The 10,558-nt window shown below is 33.8% G+C and overlaps 1 protein-coding gene and 1 long non-coding RNA gene across 2 annotated transcripts; both read left to right on the forward strand.

The window, feature by feature from the left end:
* The first annotated feature begins 751 nt into the window (after positions 1 to 751).
* Positions 752 to 2,457, forward strand: LOC115989237 (berberine bridge enzyme-like 21). Its single transcript, XM_031112905.1, has one exon. The coding sequence runs from the start codon at positions 780 to 782 to the stop codon at positions 2,370 to 2,372; it is 1,593 nt and encodes a 530-aa protein (XP_030968765.1). The 5' UTR covers positions 752 to 779; the 3' UTR covers positions 2,373 to 2,457.
* A 6,105-nt stretch (positions 2,458 to 8,562) lies between these two features.
* LOC115989382 lies at positions 8,563 to 10,065 on the forward strand. The gene is made up of 2 exons (XR_004091903.1): positions 8,563 to 9,621; positions 9,689 to 10,065. It is a non-coding gene; the product is annotated as an uncharacterized LOC115989382 (long non-coding RNA).
* Positions 10,066 to 10,558: the final 493 nt, after the last annotated feature.

Below are 10,558 nucleotides of genomic sequence, written 5' to 3' on the forward strand. Positions count from 1 at the left end.
AAACATTTGGTCTTGGAGCTCGTGTGATAGCCCTTGGTGATATGCCTCAAAGTCACTATGCCTCCAAAACTTTCTTCAGGACGACAGCTTTGGGGAGCCACATTTGGCTATTGTATTTTTCTCGTGATGAATGGTTCGCTACTGTTCGGAATGGTGAATGCAGTCAGATTGAGGTTGTATTTGAGAACTATGGCTCAGTCTAGGGAGTGAGGAAATGTGGGGTCAATTTGGTGTACGAACAAGATGTGGAAGAGTTCAACCAAACAATTGCACAAAGTGGCAATGGCCACGATGACTTTGACCATTCAGAAAGTATTCCTTGCAAAAAAAAAAAGGATGATTCAACAAGTAGTTGAATAAATGATCTAGATAGGAAATACAATACAGCTCATCTATTCCTAACAGTTGAATAAATGATCTAGAAACTTTTTTTTCCTAACAGTACAGCTCATCTATTCCATACCGATTACCATTTCCTTTTTTTTCACCCAAATATTTTTCAATCTACTATTTATTGAGGGATAATGCGTTTTTTACTCTATCTGTTGTCTAATCTCACATATTTTTAGCATTTGATTGCATACCATACCTTTTACATGTCTCTTGGGATCTAATTCTAATCCCTATATATATAGCATAAACCTTTCAAACACAACACAAAACAAAACAAAAAAAATACAACTTCTCATCCAAAAAACAAAAAGCAAAAAAAAGAAGAAAAAAAAAGAGAAAAAAAAGGCAAAAACCAAAACAAAAAGGAGGGGTGCAACTACTTAGAAATGAGAAAATCAATGCTTCCTCTCCTTTTTGTTTTTCTTCTTCATGTTTCAGCCTCATGGGCAGCCTCTAATCCTCTATTTAACACCATTTCTCAATGCGTATTAGCCCAAGCAAAGCTACAATCAAGCGAAGTGTCAAAAATTCTCGTTGCCAAAGACAGCCCTTCATACACATCCGTGCTACAAAACTACATTCGAAATGCAAGGTTCAATACCACAGCCACACCAAAACCAGTCATCATCGTGACCCCAACAGCCGAATCCCACGTCTCGGCTGCTGTTGTTTGCGCAAAGAAAAGCGAAATTCAGATTAGAATCCGCAGCGGAGGCCACGACTATGAGGGTGTATCATACGTCTCTGATGTCGCATTTATCATCATTGATATGTTCAATCTTCGGTCCATTGACATTGACTTGAAAACACAAACTGCTTGGGTTCAAACTGGTGCTACAGTAGGAGAACTTTATTATAGTATATCTCAGAAAAGCAAAACACTCGGATTCCCAGCTGGGGTTTGTCCTACTGTTGGTGTTGGTGGGCACTTTAGTGGTGGAGGATATGGTTTCTTGATAAGGAAATTTGGACTCACAACAGATAATGTTGTTGATGCTAAAATAGTGGATGTACAGGGCAGAATTCTTGATAGGAAAGCAATGGGAGAAGATCTTTTTTGGGCTATTAGAGGAGGAGGAGGAGCTAGTTTTGGAGTAATATTGTCATTCAAAATAAGATTGGTCACGCTTCCACCAACTATTTCAGTTTTCCGACTCGAGAGGTACTTGGAAGAGAATGCAACTGATATTGTTGTTAAGTATCAGCAAGTTGCACCAACCACTGATGAAAACCTTTTCATGAGAATGCTTGTCCAGCCTGTGGATTCCAAAGTGAAGAAGGGAGAGAAGACTATTAGAATCACAATTATAGCTGAGTATCAAGGAGATGCAAATACTCTCGTCGCATTGTTAGGCAAGGAGTTCCCTGAGTTAGGCCTAAAGAAAGGAGATATTGCAGAAATGAGTTGGATTCAATCTGTTCTATGGTGGAATCAGATACCCAATGGCACCGCACCTTCAGTCTTGCTCGACCGAAATGTAAATGACGCAGACTTTGTGAGGAGGAAATCAGATTACATAAAGACCCCAATTCCCAAAGCTGGCTTGGAATCGCTATGGACCAAGATTGTTGCCATTGGCAAACCCGGACTGGTTTTCAATCCATATGGTGGGAAAATGAACCAAATCCCTCCAACAGCAACGCCTTTTGCACACCGAGCTGGGTTTTTGTTTAAAATCCAGCACTCAATAACATGGTCAGAACCGGGACCTGAGGCAGAACAATTGCACACAAGTGAGATAAGGCAGCTTCACAATGCACTTACACCATATGTGTCACAGAATCCTAGAAGTGCTTATTTGAACTATAGGGACTTTGACATTGGTATCAGTCAAAAGGGCACCTATGAAGAAGGAAAGGTCTATGGGGAAAAGTACTTCAACCAAAATTTTGATAGGTTGGTTCAGGTAAAGACTAAAGTTGATCCTGAGAATTTCTTCAGGAATCAACAGAGCATTCCAACTCATTCAAAGGCTTAAAAACAAACACGTAGTTGGACTGTCAGGCGTGATTATTTTAAATTTTAAATCCCACAGTTGAATAAGAGTTTCAAATTTATTGATATTCCTTTATGTTTAGCCTCTTTGCATTAATCTTTTCTTTTAACTGCCTTTGCGTTAATCTTTATTACCATTCTTTGATCTGATTTTTGTTCCTAATTATCAAAAAATATGGCTAAGGGACTTGTATTAATTGCTTGGCACCCTCAAGTATTTCCAACAAAAATATCTAAAATTCAAATCTCTGTCTCACTTACCCTCCCTCAACTATGGAATTATAGAACAAAAAAATAAAAAAATATCAAATAGTAGGACTTGAGCCATAATATGATAATTAATAGCAATCGTCAAAACCATGCAGCTCAATTGGCATCTTCTGGTATTTCCAACTAAGACATTTAGGGTTTCTTCCAAAAAAAAAAAAAAAAGACATTTAGGAATCAAATCCACCCTTCCCCATTTTAACTATTTTATTTATCAAATAAATAAATAAATAAAACAGTAGCAATTTTGTGATGAACCCAAAGTTGTCTATTCTGTTCCAATGATTGTTTTAATTTGCCAATCGGATAAAATATTTTGGTAACGGTATATTCGGACGTGCCATTTAAAAGTAAACATTAATTTTATTATTATACCCAAAATTAATAAATATAACCAAATTTTCATCATGTGGTTTTATACATAATCAATGTAGCAATTGAAAGCCAAATAATACCCATTTTTAACAATAACATCACCGTTATATAGTATAATAATTATAAGGTATATATAGACAGGGACGGACCAGCTGGGAGCTCAGGCCCTCCGGGCCCAAAAAAGAATTTTTTAGTAGTTTAATTTTCAATAAAAAAATAAAAAATTTAGACTTGGGCCCCTTACTTTGTAGCTTAGGCCCCTCCAAAATCATGAATCATCAACCCAGTCCATGTAAATCTTAAAAAAATAAAATAAAAAAACAATAGTGTTCTGTATATTAAGAAATAATTTTGTTTTGTATCTTTTGTTTTTGTTGGTAGATGATAGCATCTTAATATATTAAGAAGCAACGATTTTTATGTATTTGTCTTGGTTAAAAGTTTATTAATACTATATGGATGTGTATTTAAATTTTTTTGATTTTTTTTTTTCTCGCTCAACCCCCTATCTTGAAATCCTGAGTCCATCCCTGTATATAGATTATAATATTTCATCACGTAACAAGGAGCTCATTAATGTATGATGAAAGCAATAGCTTGGCCTAATATGATCAATTTTAGGCCTAATAAAAAGACCAAGAAAAAAAAGAAAGTTTATGCTTTGTGAAAGACTGGAATTTAGGCCAAGGTCGAATATAGGGGTATTTTGTATTGATTAAGATCATTAGCATCCGTGATGCAAAAAAAAATATATATATATATATATATATATTTTGCATCCGCAAATACTACTTTATCTATTTTACCTATTTATTTTACAACTCACCCTACATCTCAGTTTTTATTTTTACATACTACTCAATAAAATAATATAAACTACCTAATAAAATAATAAAAATTATTATTGTCTCTCTTTTGCCCCCACTCACTTTTTCTCTTCACACACAACCACATATTAAAATAAAGATAAAACTTAAGTATAATACCTTAAGTATTATTCCTTAAGTTCCTTTCTTAAAATTCAGTTATGTGGTTACTTAATTAAAAAATATACTTCCATCCTATAAAAAAAATCCACATGACATAATTTTAAGAGTGAAACCTAAAAAACAACACCTAAGTACTATATCTAAGTCTTGCCCTTAAATTTTTTTTTTTTTTTTTTTTTAAACCTATGAACAGTAAGGTTGCATATACTCAGAGATGGAACCAGGATTTGAATCTAGGGGGGGCCAAAGCATGAACCAAAAAATTTTCAAGTGACATGATTTATTAAAAATAAAATCATGGTAGACAATACAATTGCACTTTATTACCATAAATATTTAAGTCAAGAAGGAAATAATATGAACCAAAAAAGTTGAAAGTTATAATATGATATTCTAACCTTTTCGAAGAAGAAGAATAAAAAAAGAAGAGGACTTCGGATCTCCAAATTTTGGGTAATTGGAATTAATATGTTGATTTTATCACATTAACCAACTCATCAATATGATAAACCTATACTTTTGGATGCAACTGAAAATCACACTAATGAAGTTTTCAAAACTATGTTTGAGGATTTTAAAAAATTGGGATATTAATATTAAGAGTTGGCAATGCTATATCACCAATATTGACTTCTAAAAAAATTTTGCATTTTATCTTTTGAAAAAAAAAATTAATATTATAATTGACTTTCTCATAATTTATAAATCAATTAAAAAGTCATATAAATTATTGTCACCCCTATAAGAGAATTTTTTTTTTTTTTTTCATGAGATTTTTTTGGTTATAAATTATTGAATTATGATATTGGTAATTTGTGGATTTTTTGTGGTGCTGTATTTGGACTATGGAAGGGCCACGAGCCCATTAGTTTCTTTTGGGCTATTTAAACCAATCCACATTACGCTTCCGAGTCCGAGTGTTGTAATGTCCATGTCCATCTGGGTGCAAAGGTTTCAGGTATGTAATATTTTATGAATGCTAAGAACATGTTACTGTGAAACTTACAATGATGGGTTTGTTTGATGTATTGTTGCCTTATGTTTTATTTTAAGATATTGGGTTGTGGAACTTCGCTTAAGTACACTTTTTCCATATGTAGTTAAGGCTTGTGGTGGTCTGAATAGTGTAAGTTTGGGTAACTGAGTCCATGAAAAGATTTAGTTGATGGGTTTTGATCACATTATGTGCATGCAGGTAGTGGTTGAGCAATAATGCATGGTGTGTGCTTGATAAAATGCCTCAAAAAGACTGTGTTATGTGGAATGCTATGCTAAATGGTTTACTTATTTTAGTAATGCTATGGAACTGTTTTTGGAAATCAGAATAGTGGAATTAGGTTGAATTCAGTGACATTTGCCTTTAAATTTTTCTGTTTAAGCCTGCTTAGCAACGCTGGGTTTGGGTACCCAAAACTCAAAGTGAAATGAAACGATCAGCTTTGTTTATCTGATGTAATTACTGTTGAGATGAAATGTTATGCTGAATTTGACACAGGATGAAATCATATAAAAATATTAGTGTAAATTCATCTTCTATGACCCTTGTGCCAAAGAAGATGCATACTTGAAATATTTGGGACTTCTAGCTAATCATTTTGGTTGGAAGGGTTTATAAGCTTTTGATCAAGCTATTGGCTTAAAGACATGAAAGGATGTTGGGATTTGGTCTCTACTTGACGAAATGTTTTTTGGGGGCTGACAAATTCTTAATTCAGTTCTTGTTGCTAATGAATGTTTTGATAGTAGGATTATAAGTTGGAATCCAGGGGTAAGCTAGAAATTGAGAAGTCCTATATTTTTATTATATATGTTGGGTTGGAGTTAGTGGAACAAGAAAAAGTTGGATCTAATCTGTCATTTCTATTGTGAAGTTCCTAATTTGGGTTAATGACTCTCCCTCTAATTTTTTTGAAAGCTCAAGAGCATTGTGGCATGGTGATCTAATTTTTCCTTTATTATTCATTTTTGTCATTGAGACTCACAGTAAGATGCTGAATAGAGCAGTTAAAGGCGACTATCTCTTTGGTTGTAAGTGGGGGTGCCTCTAGGGGCATTATGGTGATCTCCTCCTCGTTATTTGCAAATGATACCATCCTTTTCTATGATACTGATGCTGAACAATTCTTAATATAATGTCTTTCCTACTATGTTCTGAAGCCGTTTTGGGCCTAAGCTTGAACCTATGAAGTAGCATGTTAATTTCAGAGTAGTGGTTGGTAGAGTATAGGACTTGGCAAGAATTTTGTGTCATGACATAGGATAAATATGTATGAGCCTTTCAGGTATACCATTGGGATTCCCCTCAAGGCAAATGTGGAACTTGATGATAAACAGGATGTAGAGGCATTTGAATGGTTGGAAAGAATTATACTTTCCAAAGGGAAGAAGACTCGCCATTATTAAGAGTACCTTGTCTAGTCTATCTTCTTTTTCTTTTTTCTTTTTTCTTTTTTCTTTTTTCATTTTTCGTTTTTTTTTTTTTTTTTTTTTTTTTTTCCTCTCAAGTACCAAAGAGGTTAGAAAATTGTAGCAGAACTTTTTATGGGAAAGGATGGAAGATGAGTTCAAATTCCATGTAGTATATTGGAAGCTGGTTTATTCTCCAATAAAATATAGGGGGTTTTGGCCGAAGAAATTGATGACCTTTAGCCAAGTTACACTGGGAAAATGGTTGTGGCATCTTGCATTAAAGAGGGATCATCTTTGAAGGCATATCATATGGTGAAAGTTGAGGATTTTTTGGGCCATTGGACCGCATACTAGTATATAACCAATTCAAAAAAAAAAAAAAAAAAGGAGAGACTGGTTTGTTCATGGTTTCCAATATTGGGAATTATAAATAATAGATTTTTTAGGCTCCAACCTATCAAAAAAATATTTTTTTAGGTTCCTATATTCCTATCTCTTGATAGTGTTTGGGAAGATAGGTTCTTCTGGAAGACTAATGAAATGGAAGTTCATTCTTTTTATGAGGAATTGGGAGGGCACAATAAAATTCACTCTCCTTGGAAGAGTAGTTGGTGTAACAAAATCCCTGGCAAGGTTGTCGTGGGACAAAGAGGAACGAAGCCAAATCAGATCTCGTACTTCTGGACAGGGATTTGGTGAGAAAAATGCTGGAAACTAGTAAGGAATCTAGGGTTTCTAATGGTGATAGACTGATAGGGAATATTACGATTTGAGGATAAATGTGAAAAACCAAGATCTTGGTTTATGTTTAGGGCTGTGATTAGTAACGTATGGCCAGTAATTGGGATGTTTAAGCTTTAAGGGTTATTTGGTGCTATTATATGGATGGGTGGTTTTTTTTAATAAAGGATGGATGTGTGGTTTAAGGTCAGAGGTTTTAGATTTTAGGGTTTTAAAAGTTACAATTGAATGTGTGGTTAATAGATTTCAAGTTCCTGGAGATTTAAGAACAAACAAGAAAAGGTTGATAAACTTTTAGGCATCATGGCTAGGATTTCCTTGGCATCACATCGTAGAGATGGTTATCACACAAATGTGAAAATTTAGAAAGAATATTCTTCTTCTTCCAATAGAAAGCATTACATCCATATAAATAGATCACTAGTACCTATTCCTAGTGGACTTGGACTTTTGGATTCCTTAGGCTTTTAATACTAAGCCCAAACAAAATTATTAAACTCAAATAAAACCAAAATAAGACCCAATGGACTATTAAAATTAAATAAAAGTAGACTAGAACTATTCAACTCCCAAAACACATGATAGTAAAAACTCATAATTTGCTATCAAGTCTTCTTGGGTATCAAAATTAGTTTTAGAACTCCTTTTATATGTCTTTTAAAGGTTGTTGAGATGGTCCTCCATCAAAGGTAGCTTTTTTTTTTTTTCCTTTTTCCTTTTCTTCTTCTCTTGGGACAGATGCTTTCAGGAAGATCCTATTTGTGGATAATCCGATTAGATAAAAAAAAATTCCTAATTAGCTTGTGTAGCATGTATAAATCTAATGGAAATTGGTTGACCATTGTTCACTCCACTGTTCAGTTGCTAGTGACTTGTACTCTTTTGTCAATTGGGGATGCCCATGAAGATGCTTGATTATTTTTCAGTTGGTATGTTTGGATGGTGTGGGTTTGTATGGAAAGTAATTTCATTTGACTTCATACAGACCAGCTGGTGAGAAAGAAACATTAGAATTTAAATAATGTTTGGCTTTCTACATTAGAACTTAAATCTTTAGTTATGAATTGATGCTTGATTTTGGCAGTATCAATCTTCCTTCATGCTTAGAAATTCTAGATATGTGTGCTTTTGAACACTAGAATTCATAAATTCTTCCCTTTGTTGCTGTATTCTAAATTACATGTCCAGTGGACGGCAGATAGGATGATTTGGGAGATTAAAACATAATGGAGTTTTCGATGTTTTCTCACTTTTGTAGGGTTTGAGAGAGTCTAATGGTATCTCTTTCCCTCGGAAAAGTATTTCAGGTGCAATGGAATGACGGAATGTTGCTTTTTTGCTTTTTCTTTTCTTTTCTTTTCTTTTTTTTTTTTTTTTTTTTGGACAGCTTGCTTGGGAGAGGTTTTGAAAGTGGATAATCTCATTACACACAGCATTATTATACTAAGTTGATGTAGAATGTCCAAATCTAGTGAAGAAAATTGATCATAGGTTAATACATTGTTCAGTGGCATGTCTAAATCTCATTAGGTAGGAACTTACTTGTTTTCGTTCGCTCTTTCTTTCATTCTTTTGGGTTCATTAGGTTATTCCCATGAGGGCTGTTAGTGCTTCAATGGGGAAGAGGAGTGTTTGATCACAACAACAAAACTTTGATATGGAAAGCTGTCCTGCTGTGTATTATTGGACTATTTGCGTAAAAGAAACAGCAGGACTTTCAATGGGAGGAGCTGTCATTGGTGAAGTGGAAAGCTTTCTTTTTACAATCTCTTTTATGAATGAAAACATTTTTGGGCAATCTACCATCTATATTTCCGGAATTTAATGAATGTTAAATTTCCTGTTGTAATGTTTTAGAGGCATCCTTGCATACTTCATATACCCCTGCAAGTGTTTTCATTTTTAATAATATTACTCTTACTTATCAAAAACATATGAAGACAAATGTGATTGACTATGCTGCTTAAAATGCATGGTTTCAAAAATGAAGGGTTAGAGAGATTGCTTACAACTTATGTACAAATGGCTTTGCCATTATGTGTGCTTTCATTTTTTTTTTTTTTTTAATATTGCTCTTACTAATAGAAAACATTTGAAGGAAATTTTGAATAACTATGCTGCTTAAAATGTATGGTATAAAATATGAAGGGTTAATAAAGAGATTGATTCCAAATTGTGAACAAATGGCTTTGCAAAATAAAAGAGATCTGATGAGGTAAATTTACTACCTTGTTACAGATAGAGATGCTCATGTATGTGGATTTGAGCACATTTTATTTATGATGCTAGTGATGGTTCAAATTAATGAGCCTGTATTTCTTGAAACCAAATTCCTTTGTATATTCGCCTTTTGGCACCTAGAATGTTTTGGACATTGTTAGATGAACTTTAATTTCCTTTTATGCAGGTTGCTGTAGCAAAAGAATCACCTCATGGAATTCTCGTTAAAGGGTAAATCCAATATTTCTTGATTTTTCAGCCCTTTCCTCAATGATATGTTTTTCAAAATCTTGTGCAGTATTTTCTTTTCCTTGCTTCTCTCTCAAGAACTAAGGGCAAAGTAAGGACAGAGCGACCCTTCAGTCCTAAGGCAAGTTTAGGATTCTTCAGAAACCAAGGATAGTCATGGTCATTCACAGAGATTAAAAAGCTTTGGGTTCAACATTTTAGGGTGGACATGTGGAATGGCATGCCTAAGAATTTTCTTAACTTCTATATAAGTTAATGGCAGCTCTCAAAAGGAAGTGAAGTCTTATCTGGATAATGTGGTAGGTGAAGAAAGAGAGGATACACAAAGCAAAGTTGTATGGAACATTATCTGGTCCTGGTCTGAGACCTGCACTCTGTAAATTCTGCATTTACTGAACTATTTCTATTATCCTTGAACTTTCTACAGATAATGTGACCAGTTTACACATAATTGTAGTGGCTCTGAAACTTCCCAAACAAAAAGAAAATTATAAAAAAAAAATAATAATAATAATAATAATAAAAAGGAAGTAATAAAAATACGGATTATAACAGTTACTCATCTGGATGAATTTCTGATCTTATGAGAAATGCCGTTTAGCAAAAGCACTTGACTTAGTTTTGTTATAAGTATTTTCCATGTCCAGCACCGTGTACTAAACATTTCTGAGCTTTACATATTTGATTTTCAAATTAGAAGAGTTGGGAATGATTTGGAGATTATGAACATTTGAAATCACAATGAAGCTGAATTGTAGCATTTAACTTTTGACGGTAAATGCAAAACTAAGAGATTAAGAATCAATATGTTTATCCATTTAAAATTTAATTAATACTAATATCTTGTTCAATTATAGTGATGAATGATGCTTTTTTTTTTGGATAGGTATAGTGATGAATGTCATTCCACGTTTGCACG

Source organism: Quercus lobata, chromosome 5 (assembly GCF_001633185.2).
Source record: "Quercus lobata isolate SW786 chromosome 5, ValleyOak3.0 Primary Assembly, whole genome shotgun sequence".
Lineage (NCBI taxonomy): Eukaryota > Viridiplantae > Streptophyta > Magnoliopsida > Fagales > Fagaceae > Quercus > Quercus lobata.